Genomic DNA, 20,223 nt, shown 5'->3' with positions numbered 1-20,223 from the left:
TGGCTCACTAAATAGAACGCACGCATGATTTTGACTGTTCTTACATTCTTAACCCCTTCAGAAGTGAGATGCATCTTTGCCTTGATTTCTGACTATGATTAGATTTTTTTTTACTTGCATTAGGGAAGGTTTATAAAGGTCATAAAATTAATGGCCAGAGTTTTTACTATTCTAATCCCCAAATATATTTCTGCCATGTTAACAAGGTTTCTGTATTAACAAGACAAATTACTTTTAGAACTCGGTTAATTGCCTCTGTGGCCCTTAAAAATAGTCGCTCTGAAGGATGTGTTTCAGAATATGGCACTCGTTCTTATGTGACAAATGATCACATATACTGAATTGTCATGACAACTTTATTCCTACGAGGTGACTAAGTGATGTGTGCACGATTTATAAATTTTATTAGTGTATTTTATTTATTTTTTTATTTCTCGTCGAATAACTGTACGACATTATCTCATCCCTTAGTGTGGTCATGTCTCTTCAGTAATTTCCAGAAGGATGTCTGTCACTGTTTCTTGAGTAATTAGGAAGTGCTTGTGTAATGCCATTACTCTCTCTCTCTCTCTCTCTCTCTCTCTCTCTCTCTCTCTCTCTCTCTCTCTCTCTCTCTCTCTCTCTCTCTCTCTCTCTCTCTCTCTCTCTCTCTCTCTCTCCCCGTTTCCGTTACTTTTTTTTCCTTTTTTGTTGTTCGTTAGATCTGTTGTTATTCATAAACCAAGCACTTACTTACTGAAACGTTTCAGTGAATTAGTTAGGAATGTAAGTAGTAGTAGTAGTAGTAGTAGTAGTAGTAGTAGTAGTAGCAGTACTAGTAGTAATAGCAGAAGTAGCAGGAGGAGGAGGAGGAACACAATAGAATATAAAGATGAACAAAAAAAAGCAGATCCTGGTATAGTCTTGGCGGGTTAAGAGAAAGAAATAGAAGGATAAGAAGTGAAGTAGTAGTAGTAGTAGTAGCAGTAGTAGCAGCATAGTAATAACAGTTGTAGTAGTAGTAGTAGTAGTAGTAGTAGTAGTAGTAGTAGTAGTAGTACTAGTAGTGGTGGTGGTGGTGGTAGTAGCATCCCTTAGAATTATCACCTGAACAGCAAATCCAAGAATTTAAAAAGGTCTGTTGCTGTTTTGTTAATGTATGTAATCCACTACCACCATCACTCTCTCTCACCACCACCACCACCACCACCACCACCACCACCACCACCACCACCACCACCACCACTACTACTACTACTACTACTACTACTACTACTACTACTACTACTACTACTACTACTACACACTCATTGTCTCCCACCACCACTATACCACTTATACCACCACCATCACTACTACACACTCACTCTCTCCCACCACCACCACCACCACTACTGAATCCCGCCACCTTCTCAGAGTGTGCACGGAAGCCAAGTATATAAACGACTCCTTCGGTGACGGGGTGAGTGAATCTGAGAGCGAGGATGAGGAAGATATCTCGCCAGCGCCCGTGTCCGCCCCCGCCCCTACGCCCACCCGCCAGCGCCCCGCCACGCCCTCCCGGACATCACGCCCCCACTCCCCGCTCTCTGACATGGACACGGAGTCTAAGAGAAATTCACAGGTTCGTGTTATTGTTGTTTTTCCTAGAAGTTGTCATTTTGTATCTGTGGATGTTGTGATAGTTTTTTCTCACAAGATTATAGTTTGTTGTCTTTTTTTTTTTCTTTTCCTTCTTTTTTTTTTCTTGGTCTCGTTCTTCTTCTTCTTCTTCTTCTTCTTCTTCTTCTTCTTCTTCTTCTTCTTCTTCTTCTTCTTCTTCTTCTTCTTCTCCTTCTCCTTCTCCTTCTCCTTCTTCTCCTCCTTCTCCTCCTCCTCTCCTCCTCCTCCTCCTCCTCCTCCTCCTCCTCCTCCTCCTCCTCCCATCACCACACTTCCCAGTCTTCCAATGCCTCTGTGTCCCTCCAGGCTGTGAGCACCGAACCTTCAGACTTGGAGGACCACAGCTCAGTCACCACCAGCGACATTGAGTGCCCTGAGCCTCCAGTGGTGGACTCCCGCAAGGACAAGGCGTACAGAATCGCCCTTGAACTCCTGCACACTGAGAGGACGTATGTGAAGGTCCTGCATCTCATAGACCAGGTGAGGGGGCTGTTGTACGTGGTTCACTGTGGCTCTTTTCTGTGGCTCATCTTTGTTTCTTCTTTATTATCGTTAAAAGGTATTCATATTTGTTTCCTCTTCATATATTTTGGTAGAGTATGATTTTTAATGTTTTTTTCTATATTTTGTTCTTGTTTTTCTTCTTTTCATCGTAAGAAATTATTAAAAACTATTTCCAGTTGTATTTCAGTGTATAACTTTTTTTTCTTTTTTTTTTTTACTTCCGTTTTCTATTAATTCCTATTTTTTTCTTTTCTTTCTCTTCTTTATTTCTTCTTTTTATCGTTGGATGGTATTAAAATTTGTTTCCACGTCATATATTTTAGTAGAGTATGATTTTTAATGCTTTTTTTATATTTTGTTCTTGTTTTTCGTCTTTTTTTATTGTAAGAAAGTATTTAAAAGCTATTTGCAATTGTATTTCTGTGTAGTACGTTTTCTTTTTTTCTTTTTTTACTGCCGTTTTCCATAAATTCCTACTTCTTTTCTTCTTTTCTTTGTCTCTTCTTTATTTCTTCTTTATCGTCGTTAGAAGGTATTAAAATTTGCTTCCACTTTATGTAATTTGGTAGAGTAGGTATGATTTTTACTGTTGGTTTTTCAATATTTTTTTCTCGTTTTTTTCTTCTTTATCATCCCAAGAAAAGAAAAAAAAACTATTTCTACTTGTATTTGGGTATAGTATGTTTTTTTTTCCTGCTGTTTTCTATAATAACCTACTTTCCCGTTTTCTTCTTTATCATCCTAAGAAAGTATTACAAAATCGTGTATTTGAGAAGAGTACGTTTCTTTACCTGCTTTCTATAATTTCCTAGATTTCTTCTTTCATTTTCTAAAGTAATAACAGTTTAATTTTTATTAGTAAACTACTGAGACACATTTTTTCTATGATTTCTAGGGTATGATTAGACGATTTTATTTGCATTTTGAAGGGTCTATGGAGGTCAAAAGATTAATGGCCTGAGTCTTCACTATTCTAAACCACACATAAGTTTCTGAAGCTGTATGAAATCACCAAATAGTAACAAGAATGAATATGAAAACGCGTCATGGTACTGAAGAGATTAAAATAACAGTGACTACCATGTTATTTTGACATATATAGGAGGGGTAGTACTGCTTTGTTCGTCCTCTGCTCACCTCTGCCTCGCCTTCTGCAGGAGTTCCAGTTTCGCGTGGACAACGAGAACCGCGCCCACCACATGTTCCCGCCAGACGTCATTCTTCACATGTTCTCCAATATCAAGTCCATTTATAAGCTGCACCACGACTTCCTCCTCCCGCAGCTTGAGGAGCGGATGGCACAGTGGGAGCATAACAGGAGGATAGGTGAGGTCCAACACACACACACACACACACACACACACACACACACACACACACACACACACATACTAGCAGGTCTTCCGTGTGTACCTGTGTGTGTGTTTGTGTGCATGCTACTAGGTTAACACACACATACACACAGAAGAGACAAGAGCAAGTCGAAGGATATAAACGAACAATTATGGAAAATATATGGAAAAAAAATAATAGTTTCCCACACACAGGAATAGAAATTTGGAATGTATTGAAGAAGGAAGTGGCTCATGTGAGGATGATGCACAATTTCAAAGTCAAATGAGATAATAAGAGATAAAGGGACTGGACAGCACACACACACACACACACACACACACACACACACACACACACACACACACACACACACACACACACACACACACACACACCAAATGAATGATACAAATAATACACAATACAGATTTAATGATACATGATACATAAAAATGGTGTGAGTTACATTATGTGTTACTTGGTGTGTATTTAATATGAGATGTGAAATGAATAATGTGTGTAATTAGTTTCCCATTTTGTATTTATTTATTTTGTTTCTTTTTTTATTTATTTGGATTGATCTGATTTTATTTCCTATTTGTGTATTTATTAGTTATATTTTGTTGTCATTTATCTGTTCTATTTATTCATTTATTCTGTTCCATTCATTTTGATTATTTATGTATTGATTTATGTTAATTTTGTATCTTTTTATTTATTTTCCTCCTAGCATTTATTTTCTTTTTATTTATTTATTTATTTGTTTTATTTATTTTTTTCTTTCCTTCATCACTCACTGCTGTCTTGTGTTCCAGGTGACATCATGAAGAACTTTGCCCCGTTCCTCAAGATGTACACAGAATATGTACGTAACTTTGACAACGCCATGACACTCATCAACCAGTGGCAGGCCAAGTGTCCTCGCTTCGCTGCCATCATGGACGACATTCATGTAGGTTGCGCCTCTTTCACTTGATGTGGACCTTCCTTATTGACACTTACTCTTGTTTCTACCTTCCTTACTCTTTACAACTCTCTCTCTCTCTCTCTCTCTCTCTCTCTCTCTCTCTCTCTCTCTCTCTCTCTCTCTCTCTCTCTCTCTCTCTCCATATTAAACATTTTCATACTGACATACACACTTTTATTATTGTTTCTGCCTTTCTTAGCCCTTCACACATGCTTTTTTTTTTCTTCTTTTTTTTTTACTCTTGTCTTTATTTTCTTACTTTACATATTGATGCTTTTCTTACTGACATACGTATTTTTATTTTTTTTTTCTTCCTCACGCCTTCACACATGCTTTTACTATATTTTTTACCTTCTTGCTCCTTCACACAATATTAGAAACTTCGTTATTGATATATACACTTTTGCTATGGTTTCTGCTTTCCGTACTCCTCCACACATTGATTTTAAACACTTTCTTATTAATACGCTTAACATTTTTATTATTCATATCATCTTTACTCCTCTTTGTCTTTTTTCTGCTACACATACGAGTAATTCAATCTTTGTTTCCACTTTATTACTGACACATGTTTTATTCTTGTTCTTTCATCTTTAACTTATCTTCCTTCTTGCTGATTATTTAGGGCAGAGGTGAAGAATTTTAGGTATGAGAGAGAGGGGGAGATATTTTCTTGATCATTTCTTTTATTTGTATCATAACTATTTCTCTTCACCTTTCTCTCTGCTACACAACATTTATACTCTTCATTGCTGGTATGTAGCCTACACTTGTCTGTCTCCTGTCATGTCAGTGTCCAGATGGCAATATTCAGGAGGTGCATATTGATCAAGGTTTCAAGACCAGGATGCAGTCTTGGAACAGTGAACAAAATACACATAAAACCATCATTTTTACAGTGTGCTTGTAGCCATTAAATAATTGCCCCTTTGATGTGTGTGTTATCAGACCCCATCAGCTTTGTAGAGATGATAAGGATCTGTCAAAGGATTCAACAGTTTTCTATCCCTTTTTTCATTGCCAGCAGTTTGTGTAAGTTTTGCTGCAATGGCATACACTGTCCTCTCTCATTTGTAGCAAGCTTGCACTCAGTCACACTTAAGAGGGCATGTTTGCTTGTTTTACATTACTAATTCCTGTGAGAAATATGATGACAATAAAAACTCATATTCCCTTCCCGTGGAGATGTACAGATACTTTTATTTATAATTAATTAATATGACAACTCACACTTTCCTCAACATTTTTTCCTTATCGTAATCTGTTAACTTCTGTACCAGTGTGTTTCCGGATTGTCTATGGAGGTGCACTGGAACCTTATTGCTGTAGCCCATTAATGTGTGTGTACTCGTAACTAATTGACATCTCTATGGGTGTGTTCTCTGACAGTCCATGGAGGTGTGTGGGAATCTGACGCTACAGCACCACATGCTCTCCCCTGTGCAGCGCATCCCTCGCTACGAGATGCTGCTGAGGGACTACCTGAAGAAGCTGCCTGAGGACTCACCAGACTGCCACGATACAGAGAGTGAGTGGCTCAGGTCCCTTTACCAATGTGTATTTACCTCATTGTGTTCTTATAGAAGTGAGTCAAGCTTATAATGGCTCATCCCTATAATAACTAAGAAGTAAAATGTGAGTGTGTTTTGTATATCCATCATGTGTTTACAGTGATTAATCAATTGTTCTCCCACAGAGGCTCTGCATCTCGTCTCCACGGCAGCTAACCACGCCAATGACGCCATGAAGAAGATAGACAAGTTTGAGAAGCTCCTCGAGATCCAGGAGAGTCTAGGAGGAGCAGAAGACCTTGTGTCTCCCACCAGGGAACTTATTAAAGAAGGGAAGATTATTAAGATTTCAGCCAGATCAGGGGACCATCAAGAAAGATATATATTTTTAGTGAGTATGCGAAACTTAAAGAATGGCAAATGGTTAAAGTATGTATATAACGTATCAATGGTCTTAAGGAACACAACTCATTCATAAATCATGATTTATCTGTACACTGTTGCTTCAAAAGTAAGAATGGAGAGTCAGCCCAGTTAGGTAGTATGTTTACTTTAGAAGGTTCACACATACCTGTCATTCCTTCTCACAGCTGACGGATCTCCTGCTGCTGTGTTCCCCCAAGCTGATGAGTGGCCGGGTGATGAGTGGCCCTCAGTATCGCCTGCGGGCAAAGTATCATGTAGAAAATTTAATCATCCAAGAGGGAGACAACTTAGAGACAGCAAATACTTTCTATATAAAAGACAACAACAAATCAGTGGAACTCTACACACAGTAAGTTGATGGAGTGAGCAGGAAATAAGACAGTTAGCATTAAAATTTGAATAAGAAGGGAAAGCATATGAAAATATACAGATTAAGTTTTGACTTGGCTATAGCATGAAAATACATCTTACTAGTTATTCTTTGTGTATATAAATGCATTGCAACTCTGAAATTCTTGTTTTGCAATATATGCATACATACGTATACTGTACATGTTTATCGTGTAATATCTAAGATCCATATTATGAATAGACAATAGCTTTGTGGCATTACCGTCACATCTTGGGGAGTGACGTGTAGTTCCTTGTCTTCAACACTCATTGCCTCACCAGGACCATAGAGGAGAAGGAGCAGTGGCTGGATGCATTTATACGCGCAATACATGAGACGTCACAGCGGAAATCTTCCCTCAAGCTGCACTTCAACCCAAACCAGCGAGTCATAGACGTCGACCTCGGCCAGAAGCAGCCGATGCTTATTCGGTCCGACTCGGTGACCAAGTGCATGGAGTGCGGCAGCCAGTTCACCATGGTGCGCCGCAAGCACCACTGCCGGGCGTGTGGCGCGGTGAGTTGTTGTTGTTGTTGGTTGCCACCCGAAGAGGGGTGACGCGGGCCTTTGGTTATGGCCCACAGGCGCGGTGAGTGCTGTCACCTTCACTTTATGCTAGGAGTTTTGGTTCTCATCAAGTATTTAACCAAAGTGATAGATTTTTTATTTTTTTTTCCTGCATAGTAATTATTGAATAAAGTTGCTTCATGTCATTGATATTAAAGTCCACAATTATTTTTCACACTCATTTTTTATCAAATATTTACAACAAGCTCATCTAATTAAAAAGAAGAATATTTAGACAAATTTATAAACAGTTACCAGAATTTCTTAGAGCAACTTCACCTGAATAACAGCAAAGCATATAGGCAGGCAAGTGCATGTAAATACCCAGAATGCAGTTTACATGGTATTTAACTAATAAAGAACAAATGCATTATATTAGGATATGATCAGGAAAAAGTTCAGAGTAGTAACACTTGTTTTCACTCTTTGATCATCTATTTATTGACATACCATAACACTAGCTGTGTCTTGAATCCATCAGGTGGTGTGCAGTAAATGTTCCAGTTTCAAGGCGTCTCTTGCCTACGAGTGTGGCAAGAGTGTGCGGGTGTGTCGGACGTGTCATGCCACGCTGCAGGAACTGTCCTCCTCCACGGCCACACCTTCCCCGGAGATAGACGATGGGGATGAGTGCTCCGTGTACAGTGCCAAAGATCAGCTTGACTTACCCTTTCGCAACAGAGGAGTGCTTGAGGTAATGCTGCTTGTGTGCTGTCACTGTCTCAGACATTCCCTTTTGTCCTTCACTGCTTTATAAGGTTTATATCCTTGGTTGTTGAACAGTATGTACAGTTTGTACACTATATGAGTTATTTTTGCAATGAATAATTTTCCAGTCCATTCACATAACTGTTTTGATCTATTAATATTTCTTTTGTGCTTTTGGCCTCCCTTTTTGTGATGGTCATGTTGAGCAGCTATTTTTCTTTACCTAACGATGTACATAGTGCATTAATAAGTCAAGATGAATAATTTTTCTTGAAATTTGTGTATACTGGTTTTTCCACTCATCACTTCCTCTGATAGTACACTCTGTTCATCTATGTGGAAAACTATATTTCTATACATGTTCAATTTCTCTTCTTTTGTTAAGTTTGTTGGTCTTCCTCACGATTGGTGTTGCAGGTGTCGGCCAAGACGAGTGGGGCAGTCATGCAAGGCTTCCTTCAGCTCAAAACTCACCGCAAGACTTGGGTCAAGAGATGGTTTGCTTTACACACAGACTTTGTCCTTTACTCCTTCAAGTGTGAGGCTGATGACCAGGCACTGACAGCCACACCAGTGCCGGGATTCACAGTGACACACCTCCAGGTTGGTTTTGTCGACTCTTAGGTTTCATGATGCAAATAAACAAGAGACATAAGTATTGCATAAGGATGAATATGCATCTTTATCCTGTATATTTATTCAGTAAATACTTGAATTTCCATTCCCACAGGGCACGAGGAATGAGAGTGGAATTAGTGACAAGGAGAAAGAGAGAGCATTTAAGCTACATCATGCCAAAAAGCAATACATATTCCAGGCAGCTTCTAAAGATGAATCTCAAAGGTAAGAGATACAAACATGTACGTATTATGTTTCAGTAAATACATTGAAATTTTCTTGCATATAGATGTAGCATAGCATATAGAAGCCACTGAGGCATTTGAAGTATATATACACAAATGTGCAGCGACACAAAGGAAGACAGAAATGAAAGTGAGAAGTAGATGCTAATCCTTGCATAGACAAGAAATTTAATCTCATGCAGTCTGATTAGATGTTGCATTATCGTAATGACTGAAGTTAAGGTCACTGGAATATATATAGATTGAGAAAGAAAATTGAAGTAATAGTGGGGAGTAAAGGACACCAATCACCACCAACAAAAGGCACTGAATGTTGTTCCCTCTGACACCTGCCGTCCTCCTACAGGTGGGTGGCAGCCTTGAAAAAAGCATCCCAGGCAGAGCTCCCCTCCCCGGTTCAATGACGAGAGCGGCAAGTGATCGAGGCTCTTATCACAAGTCTGTGAGAACAACTACTGTAAAAGAAACAACTACAACTCTACATACATACATGAACACACCAACACAACCGCACACACTCTTACCCAATTTGGACGTGGCGACAGGACTTGCTGTGGTATATTTCTTCTTCATCTGCTCAGCCATTGGTTTAGGAAGCCGGTGGGTGGTACCTGAACAGTCTGCTGTGAGTCATAATCTTAACACATTGCCTCTCCATCATCAGTTTTCAACAGTTACTTGTTACTTATGTATGTTTTTTTGGGCTTCTGATTCTATGTATATAACATTTTCATCAGTGTTATATAAATTATTGTTAAAGCAAAAAATTGTGTTTATGTATATCTGGAGTAAGTTGATACAAATTTATGGTGTAGTATACCACATCAATGTGTATCTGTTTTATTGCTTTGATGTTGCATGAGAAAATTACTTTTTTCTATCTTAAAAACTGTATGTTTTGTATGTTTCACAGAAACATTGATTCCTGTAAGTTTCTTTACCAATATGAAATCTTCAGTCATTGCTTTAATCAACTCATGTTCTGTCAATTGATTCAATGGGTGTTCCGTACAAGTCACCTGTGGTCTTTAGGTTTGGCGACAGAGTGTGCAGTGCAGCGTGGTGATGGAAAGGTAGTTGTGTCCCAGTGTTGTGTTGCTTCACGACAGACAGGCGTCAGTGGCAGGCATCTGCGTGGGTTGAGATTCCAGATTTGAAACAAGAGCAATAAGTAGTTCAAAAGTGTACATAAATCATAAATAATAGGAATTGAAGGTGAGTGAGAAGAAATATAGTGTGTCAGGTTCTGGTAACCAATGGAGAAAAAATTAAACAATAAAACACGCACTTAAAAACGTCCAACCACAAAACGCACAGATGATGTGACGTCCAGAATTAGAAGCTTAAGATAAAGACTCATGATTCAGTATTATTGTTAATGTAATTGGCATATCACAATGTAAGCTGTCTCTTTTGTTTGTGGTACAGTGCAATACTATTTATGATCAGAGGTGCTGCTTTTTGGGAGGAGATTATTAAATGATATTCCCTGAAATCAGCTTCACATCAGATAACACTGAGCTACAGTTATGCTTTACCATGTTAACCTAATGTTATTAGTTGGAGTTCACAGTGAAGGTGTGATCAAGATGTTATACTTTAGATATAAGGCAAGGAGCTGCATTGCTTGGGCCAGAAGTTATGCTCATGTCATCTTTGGCTACATGTTAGTGGGTGACTTGGAGTAGTTCTGATCTGTTTCAATATGATGCAGAGAGCTGAAGGAGGTATCAGGTAGAAACGGTCAGGAGTTGAATGATACAATGCTTTTAACAACATCACAGAGAAGGAACTGATAGAGAGAGGTTTGCATCAGATTTAGTAAAGCATAATATCATTAAGTGTGAGAGGGTAGCTGTGAGGTACTGGTAGGAAGGGGCTTTGGGCTTTATGCAGAGAAATGGCATTCCTCATTTCTAAGTTTCTTCTTCATTAAAAATGCATTTAATCTAACTGATGGACATACTGTTGGATAATACTGAATAATGCTGTAGTGCTTGTTAGTGTCTGGAAGTGATTGTTGCTGACTCATCACAAAATACATATGTCTTTTTTTAATCAAAATCTGTGAAGGGATTTCAAGTGTTGGTTGGGTTATACTATAAATGCTGATGAAATTGGCTGTCCTCCCATCAAGACAGAGGAAAGGTATCGACATGCTAGATTCTCTCTGTGTAAAAGAGAATAGCATGTATGATAACCATTATGTATTTTGTTCTTCCTTGGCAAACATAAACTTACAAACCAAACCTTAAAATTAGTAAATGCATGCACTTCATATGTGGGACTTGAATTTTACTGTATTACACCACTAAATATTTAAAGGACTTTATCACTTTTTTTTTTCTTATATACATATATAATTATTGCATCAACCAAAGTTCAGGAAGTGAAGGGATAATTGCTATTGAAGGTCACATACATCCTGAAAGTTCCCTTTCAGTTGCTAGGAATAACACTCTCTATTCAGGAGGCTCAGTGTTGGTCTGCATTCATACCTGATATTTCTGTTGACTGAGGCACTAAATGTTTTGATCTTCAACTTGGCTGGATTATAGATATTAGGACTGTTGAGAAGGTTTTGATTTCCTCAAAGAATTTGTTTGGTTTTGATTTCAAGTGTCCAGTCATTCTCTTCAATGGGCCGCCGTGGTACAGTGGAACCATGCGTGCTTTGGGATCCTAGAGGTTTCCAAGCGCACGGGTTCAAATCCTGTCCACGGTCTGAGTGTAGGTTGGGCTTCCTCACTCGGGGCAACGGTTTCCTAGCGGATGGGCTTTAAGATAGGAGGTACCCTAGGAAGTATCCCCTTTAGCCCATAAATTCCCGTGAAAAGCCCACATGGTATAAAAAAAAAAAAAAAAAAAGTCAGACGAGCTATTCTTGAAAGTAACAATGCCATCATTTGGTTCATATTTACCTCTGGTACTGATCAAGTTTAAGTGGAACTGTAATTACTGTGAATAGCTCACATATAAAGTGCATGTTTAAAAGCCTTAAAAAAGTAAAATTCACCAATGCATATCAAAAGCATAAAGAAATAAATATAACTAATCTTGTCTACAAACTGAAATTTTCCAACACCACAGCTGAAAAATAGTATTCTTACTGTACTGTCACCATTATCTCACTCTCTTCCTGTCTCTGTATATTTCCAGCCCATACCTCAGCTTGTATACTTACTGGATGTATCAAAAATATTTATTTTGTATGAAAATCAAATTGGTAGCATGGAAGGTGGATATGTATAAACAAATGTATGTGTAAATTAGATTAGTAAAAACTGTAAATTGCAGTGAAGGATGTGGTATATACTAGTGGCTTCTACAGAAATCATGGTGTCCTTACATCTAGTTACTGGAGACAAATATTCCTTTGTCACAGTTCCTTCCTTCCCTTGTTACCAGACTGTCATCATAGAAAATTTTTATTGTTTTGCACAGTGTAATTGGGGAGGAATAATTTCACACATGTAATGTAAGAAGACCTCATGTACTGAGGAACGGAGGCTTGTCCGAGGAGGTTTTGTCTGTCTTATGACTTGTAGCAGCAGCAGCAGCAGCAGCTTCATCACTCAGGTGTTGCACGTCCTTGCCGGGCGCTGCACCAAACTGACTTTCATCTTTTTGCTTTTTGAAGCTTCATTGTGCTTAACATCACTTGTTTCATGTTTTCAATAAGACTGAAGAAAACTTAAGCTTAAGGAGAGTGTGTTCTTTTTTATGAAAAGTGTCTCTACTGTCATTGAACTCACTTTTTTTGTGGTTTTCAAGAATTATTCAGATAACAGCAACATTTCTAGGAGTATGTAGGATTTGAGTTGTTTAAAGCAAAACAAATTGATAGGTTGGGTGTGTGAGGTCACTGACTTGAGGCTCAGATGGTGTTTGTCACACCAAGAATTGCTCATAATGAACAAGCCTTGTTTGTTGGGTGTGAATTGTTAATGTGTGTGTGTGTGTGTGTGTGTGTGTATGTGGTTGGGATGTGGATGGAAGAGTGGTGACTGAAAAGGAAGAATTTTATACTGTGCACCAAGCCGTGACCTCCTGAACCCAATCTCTCATTCTGTATTAGTTGTCCTCACAGAATGTGATGGCTCGCTCACTAAGTCTTAGCTACTGTGCTTGTGTATAATGTACAGAAACCTTTTGAATTTCTTCACCTGATTCAATTACATGCACACCTTATTCTTCTTTCATTTGCTGTTAAACAGTATAATGACTGTGCTCATTTACTATTAAGACTGCACAGATTGTTAGCATTACAGATTTTTCAGAATATATTATATTGAACTGCAACATTTTACATCATTATAGAGATGCAGTATGCAGTATTTTTTGTATACATGTAATGTGCCACATATTTATGTAAAAAATCAACTTTCATCTTTAAAAGTTAAATTAAATGTCTGGGACAATATTTAGTTTGATAACTGGACATTATCAAAGCAATTTTTAATAGAATCTCCTCTCCCTTGTAATTACTGACAGGGAGTGACGGGTGCTCTGCTCTCAAGCTTTCCTCTCTCACCTTGTGTCTCTTGCTGGCTAAATCTTGCACATATTTATCTTGAATCAATGAGCATCAACTTCTACATTGTTGTGGTTGGTACACACTCGTCACTACTAAAGGAAGCACTTCTTGCCTCTTAAGTAACCCTCCACACTTAACTAATTGTGCCATGCAACAGTTGCAGTATGAGTAATTGATATCTTTTATATGTTAACTGTTAAACTTTCTGATACAAATTCAGATTTCAGTAGAGCTTTCCACACTCTGTATATGATGGTTCCTCCCACGGTCTCCAGGCCTTCTCTAGAATATTATGTATTGCAAGTTTATGATGATTTGCATGAGTTAATGGTGCTATTTTTTTGAAGATTAGTATAGGTGTATTGCATTAGCAAGGCACTGAGAAATAATAATTGTTGAGATGCATGTAAAGTTAATTTAATATGATAAATATTCTGTATATAAGAAGATATTCTTACATGTCACGCTAAGCATCCTGTGCCCAAAATTGTTATAGATGATTGCAAAGGATCACCCTCAACACCCTTGCTAGTCACCTCAGCAAACACAAATGACATCATCCTTGTTACCGAATTAGAAAGGAAGCAAAAGTTACACATGAAAAATATGGTCAATGATGGAGGAAAATGACACAATTGTCACAGCTGTATGTATTTGCTGCTTCTATCAGAGAGCAGTAGATATTTATGTACAATATTTGGTTATTATATATTCTTTGTTAAATAAAGAGATTGTAACCACTGGACTTTGCCTAACATTGCACGATAATGTCATTAGGAAGTACAGCTCTTTACTCCTCTGCCCCCTCCCCCACCGTGCCCCTCTTATTCTTGCTACCCTTCCACTCCCTCTCAGAGCCACCTTCAACGTGTGGTGTAACTGCTGAATGACTCAAGTAGTTGTCAGTTTGGATATTCACATTGGTTTAAAGTGAATGGAGAAATAAGATGGAACTGAAGATTACTTTAGAGTGTTATATAAGAAAGAGGCAACAAAATATGAAAAGTGGTATGATGGCAGCCTTGGTGGGGACCTCTTCCAAGTTAGGACACTATGGATGCGAATGCAAGGAGCTACAGATGGTTTGAGTCCCGCAGCAATATGCTAGATGGGTGATATGGGAGAGGACGACACAGTGGAGCATATGATGCTAGACGCAGGGGCTCTCAACCTGGGGTTTGTAAATCCCCAGGGGTTCACAAAAAAGATTTGCTGGGGATAGTTAGATGGCTGATCTAATATAGCTACCCTTTGCAGCATATCCTTGCATATTGAGTCACTAAATTAACATTCTGCTCGATGTCAGATTACTGGGGGTTCCGGTTGATTATCTTATATAACTCAGGGGTGTTCTTAACGAAGAAAAGGATGATAACCCTTATACTAGAGTGTTTTGAAGTACGCCAGAGACAGGAATGAGATGATGCAAGTGGTGCTGAGGGAATTGGGTAATGCCAGGGAGAAGACGGGAAGAAAATGGATGGTGTTGTTGCTGGGATTGTGTGGGGAGACGAGTGAAAGCATAATTGAAGCTGTGAAAGAGTTCCAACTTAATGGAGAGACTGTGGCGTGCTAGACGTTGGGATTAGTAGTATGAAAGATTATTTCTGGTCCATGTTTAGCCGTTCTCTCTCTCTCTCTCTCTCTCTTTTTTTTTTTTTTTTTTTTTTTTTTTATCCTTTTTTTTTTTTTTTTTGTCCCCTAAAAGAGCCGCCGATACTAAAAACCTGCCTTAGTAGAAATCCTGAGCCACTTATAGTATCAAGATCAAAATCAAGTTTAAGTTCCACAATCCACTGCCTAGCTCTACGTCACACGGTCACTCCCACGGTCCCACCGCCACACGTGGATGAGGAAGCATAGAAGGTGGACGAACGGGCAGTGCGTGCGGCAATGAAAGACGAGGCTTCGGAACTTTGCAGTGACGCTTTGCATACAGTCACGATCCAAAATAGGTAAGAGGGACATGGTATTGCAATATGAGGTAGGCTTATTCTGGCGTTGCAGAGTGGAAGAGGGAACGGATTGATTTAGATATGATTGGCATTGATGTGGAAACCGACGATTAGTGTTGTCGAGAGACGGTATTGTGTACTGGTGTGAAAGGCGCCATGTAATCCTTCTCTACCTGTAGCTATACTTAAAACGCTTGTAGTTTATTTAATTCAGTTATATTTTTGTACATTATACGTAAACTTAAGGAGCACGATCACCTTGCTTTAATTAGCGATGCAGAACGAGGATGGCTGGATGAGGATAAATTATTATGATAGTTTGTGATATTTTGTTCACTTTCCCACAAGGAGTGTTTTCAGATACCACGGAGGTAGCGAAGCAGTTACTTCCTCAATGGTGGCGTAGAATCCTTATCAATCTATCGCTAAAATCATGAGAATACGCTGAAATAGTATGAATAAGTACTATGTTGCTCACTCTACACAGTCTGCATTGATTAAGTGCCTGGGTATAGTTTGAGAATATTAGCTATAAATTATTTCCAAGCAATGGCCTTCACTGACATCCTGGCTAAATTGGCAGTTTGATACCGAGCATAGTAATTATTTAACTTATTCTTGTAACTTCCGATGATAATAGCGATTAGTGTGTTATTCAATTATGTCGAACAGAAATTGTGCCCCGAATGAATTATGTCGCGATTATTATGTGGTGCTGTAAACTGCCAGTCAAGATACAAGTGGTAATTAATAAGACCGTTGCAGACTTTAGTGTGTGTGTGGTGTGTGACTGAACATGAATCTTTGACAATACTAAACTACCGTACAAGGAGAATAGGGTATAACGAGCCGCTAGCCTCTGTTCTCGAGGGTAAAGGGGGGAGGGAGGGGTGTAAATGCTTGTTAGTGTGGAACCAGCACACTTGCTACTTTGGGTGCTGGTTGCTGCACCCGTTCCGCATTTGTCACGTTTACACTCGACACGTCATGGCCATTCTCTCTCTCTCTCTCTCTCTCTCTCTCTCTCTTCTCTCTCTCTCTCTGCTTATCAACTACTAAAATATCATAAACGACTGCATGGCTTACTGTACGGTGTTTTTTATTTTTTTTTTCTATTTATTTGAATATGTAGAATGACGTACGTATCCTTTCTATTACACATGGCATCGCGTATAGGCAGGCCTCATAGTCTTGCCACGTGAGTCCCCCAGATCTCTCCCTGCTAGCCATGGTCGGGTCAGGTCACTTATGAGTTGGATTAAGATGGCAACAGTGCGGAGAAGTACTGCAGCTAATGCCCGAAGTACAAAGTTAGTGGTTATTCTGTACTTTTACCTAGAGCGACATGTCAACTCAAGGGCTCTAATAGGTATTTTCATTGGCCAGAACTCATGACGTATATATTAAACCATACCTTTCTCAACCCCTCCATGTCCGCTTCCCCTGTCTTCCCTTTCTTGTTTCTGTATTTCTCATATCACTAAGTACTGATGACGAGGTCGCTGTGCGACTGATACAGGATAACCTAGATGGGCCCTGGTGGCCCTTTGTTATCCTATTATTTATGTTATGTTATGTTATCAAATCCGCATCGTCCGATTCTTCTCTCTCTCTCTCTCTCTCTCTCTCTCTCTCTCTCTCTCTCTCTCTCTCTCTCTCTCTCTCTCAGGACTGTATATACAAAATAACACACACACACACACACAACAAACACACACGACAAACCTGATATGTTACTATTCGAGGGTGATAGATGTAATACAGGAAAGAGATGGTTGGGCTGATGGAATATATCTGGATTTAAAAAAGGCCTTTGATAAGGTACCACACCAGAGACTGATCTGGAAACTTGAAATGGTAGGAGGAGTGCATGGCAGTTTACTAAAATGGATGGAAGACTTTTTGGTAGGAAGAGAAATGAGAACAATAATTAAGGACAGACCATCAGAATGGGGCTTGGTGGAGAGTGGAGTTCCACAGGGATCAGTGTTGGCACCAGTAATGTTTGCGGTCTACATAAATGACATGGTGGATGGGGTGTCCAGTTATGTGAGCCTATTTGCAGACGATGCAAAATTGTTAAGAAAAGTGAGATGTGACAAAGATTGCGAACTACTCCAGGAAGACTTGGACAGAATATGGAAATGGAGCTGTACATGGCAAATGGAGTTCAACACGACAAAATGCAAGAAATTAGAGTTTGGCAAGAGTGAAAGAAGAATCAGGAGTATGTACAAGATAGGAAATGAAGACATAAAACCAGTCATGAAGAAAAAGACCTTGGGGTGACAATTACCAATGACCTATCGCCAGAGAGACATATAAACAAAATAATTGGAGAAGTATTGAACTTATTGAGGAACATAAGAGTGGCGTTCGTATATTTAGATGAAGAAATGATGAAGAAAATAATTACTGCAATGATAAGACCAAGGCTTGAATATGCAACAATACAGTGGGCTCGAACTTAAAGAAACACATAAGGAAACTAGAGAAAGTACAGAGGGCTGCAACAAAAATGGTGCCTGACTTAAGAGATTTGACTTATGAAGACAGACTGAACAGAATGCAACTTCCGACCCTGGAAAACAGAAGAAAGGGAGACCTGATAGCAATATACAGAGTGATGATTGGCATGGAAAAAATGGATAGGGAAGATCTGTGTATGTGGAATGAAAGAATGTCGAGAGGGCATGGGAAAAAACTAAAAATGGCCACTTATAGGAGAGATGTGAAAAAATATAGCTTCCCTCATAGAAGGGTGGAAACATGGAATAGTTTAGACGTGGAAGTGGTCAACGCAAGGAATATTCATGATTTTAAGTAAAAGCTGGACATTAGTAGATATGGAGACGGGACAGTACGAGCATAGCTCTTTTCCCGTATGTTACAATTAGGTAAATACACGCGCGCGCGCGCCCGGTAGCTCAGTGGTTAGAGCGCTGGCTTCACAAGCCAGGTTCGATTCCCCGGCCGGGTGGAGATATTTGAGTGTGTCTCCTTTCACGTACCTACCAGTGAGTAGGTACGGGATGTAAATCGAGGAGTTGTGACCTTGTTGTCCCGATGTGTGTTGTGTGCCTGGTCTCAGGCCTATCCGAAGATCGAAAATAATGAGCTCTGAGCTCGTTCTGTAGAGTAACGTCTGGCTGTCTCGTCAGAGACTGCAGCAGATCAAACAAACAGTGAAGCACACACACACACACTAATTAAAGTGATAATGGTAGTGCTGATAATACTACTACACTCTTCATAATAATTCCACTCCACATTTCTTTCCTCTTAATCTACTCCAATCTAAGCATTCCAGGTGAAAAACTGCTGAAAATTCCTTGGAAACACTGAAAATTTAAGGAAATTTTCAATCCGCAATTAAGTGCGGACGTGAGCATCGCCCGCGTCTTGGTGGGCTGTCTGAGCAGGGATATATGACTTTTTTTTTTTTTTTTTTTTGACGGACAACTGCCCAAGGGCTACAAAAAATGTGATGAAAAAGGGTCACTGAGGTGCCAAAGGTGAAAAAGAAAGGGGACTGCTTGGCTGGTATAGGAATCATTTTTTTTTTTTCTTCCTCTAAATTCTGAATGAAGAATGTACCGTATGTGTAGCTAGGTGCATGTAGTTTTGTGTGAAGGAAAGAGCTGTCTTTAGAGGGCAGGCTGTAACTGCTCCCTTGTATTGTGAGACACAAAGGGAAACATTCAGTGAGGTCACAGTTGGCTTTAATGGTCAATTCACAGCACCCACTGAACCACTGCTATTAGACCTCAATGGGAGTAATTATTGTTTCGGCATCTTATGGTGTTGTGTGGTATGGTATGGTGTGTAGTCATGTTAATGGTTTTGTAGTATTGTGTGTTGGTGCTGTGGTATGTGATGGTGTCCAGTGGTGCTGAGGTGTTGTGGTGGTACTTTGGCATGGTGGTAACTGATGTTTGCACGTGATGATGTGGTGTTAACACTACACATCTGTAATGATAACTGTAGTGAGAGAGAGAGAGAGAGAGAGAGAGAGAGAGAGGGATGGGGAGGTGGAGGAAAAGAGGAAAAAGGCAGCCCTATGATACACAACAAAGCCAATTTAGCTTTAGCCAATGACACCTACCTTGAAAAAAAAAAAAAAAAATTGACATATCACTTTTGTTAGAATTTTTATAAGAAATCTGCTTCTTCATGTAGAGAGCTGACTGTACCTGCTGATATTATCATTGTTGTATCATCCTATCATTTGTATGTAGTAAGTCTTTAATACATTAGTAATTGATAACTAATTACTAATACTCATAGAATAATTACTGCATAATGTTTATGGTTAGGCTACCATTAGTCAGCCTCTGTGTAACTGATGCCTTATAAGGTGTCACTTTGACAAACACCAGCCATTCATCTCTTTTTCTCACTCTGCTTGAATTTGAATATTATCAATATTATTATTTTTTCTTATGCATGAAGGACAGCCAGCCAAGAGCAACAAAAGATTATAAAAAAAAAAAGGCCCACTTGAAATGCCAGTTCCTTTAAAAATTGAAATAGAATTAGGCAAATGTTGGGGACAAATGACTTGAAACCCGTCTTAAAAGAAGACAGGTCATAGAAAGGTGGAAATACAGAAGTAGACAAGGAGTTCCAGAGTTTACCAGAGAAAGGCATGAATGATTGAGAGTACTGGTTAACTTTTGCATTAGAGAGTTGGACAGAATAGGGATGATAGGAAAAAGAAAGGACACAGACCTCAGGAGAAGGGGAGACATGCAGTTAGCAAGGTCAGTACTGCATTTAGCATGAAAATAGCAATAAAAGATAGTAAGAGAAGCAACA

At 39.1% G+C, this 20,223-nt stretch overlaps 1 protein-coding gene and 1 long non-coding RNA gene across 8 annotated transcripts in view; one reads left to right on the top strand and one right to left on the bottom strand.

The window, feature by feature from the left end:
- Positions 1 to 14,190, top strand: part of LOC123508577 (FYVE, RhoGEF and PH domain-containing protein 4-like) — a 206,887-nt gene extending 192,697 nt beyond the window's left edge. For 6 of the 7 annotated variants that reach the window (XM_045262345.1, XM_045262346.1, XM_045262347.1 and 3 more), the window contains 12 exons: positions 1,396 to 1,603; positions 1,948 to 2,121; positions 3,303 to 3,471; positions 4,296 to 4,432; positions 5,837 to 5,975; positions 6,144 to 6,349; positions 6,549 to 6,733; positions 7,057 to 7,291; positions 7,824 to 8,036; positions 8,468 to 8,653; positions 8,781 to 8,893; positions 9,260 to 11,258. In XM_045262345.1, coding sequence (XP_045118280.1) covers positions 1,396 to 1,603; positions 1,948 to 2,121; positions 3,303 to 3,471; positions 4,296 to 4,432; positions 5,837 to 5,975; positions 6,144 to 6,349; positions 6,549 to 6,733; positions 7,057 to 7,291; positions 7,824 to 8,036; positions 8,468 to 8,653; positions 8,781 to 8,893; positions 9,260 to 9,317 — 2,023 coding nt within the window. In that variant the 3' untranslated portion in view covers positions 9,318 to 11,258. Of the gene's footprint in view, positions 1 to 1,395; positions 1,604 to 1,947; positions 2,122 to 3,302; positions 3,472 to 4,295; positions 4,433 to 5,836; positions 5,976 to 6,143; positions 6,350 to 6,548; positions 6,734 to 7,056; positions 7,292 to 7,823; positions 8,037 to 8,467; positions 8,654 to 8,780; positions 8,894 to 9,259 lie in introns of all 7 variants that reach the window. The other variant, XM_045262348.1, reaches the window with a different exon arrangement.
- LOC123508579 lies at positions 6,135 to 7,138 on the bottom strand. The gene is made up of 3 exons (XR_006675965.1): positions 6,998 to 7,138; positions 6,530 to 6,620; positions 6,135 to 6,277 (listed from the first exon to the last, which is right to left on the bottom strand). It is a non-coding gene; the product is annotated as an uncharacterized LOC123508579 (long non-coding RNA).
- Positions 14,191 to 20,223: the final 6,033 nt, after the last annotated feature.

This window comes from Portunus trituberculatus, chromosome 25 (assembly GCF_017591435.1).
Source record: "Portunus trituberculatus isolate SZX2019 chromosome 25, ASM1759143v1, whole genome shotgun sequence".
Taxonomy (NCBI): Eukaryota; Metazoa; Arthropoda; class Malacostraca; order Decapoda; family Portunidae; genus Portunus; species Portunus trituberculatus.
Note: the sequence above shows the minus strand (reverse complement) of the source record. Positions and strands in the feature narration are given on the sequence as shown.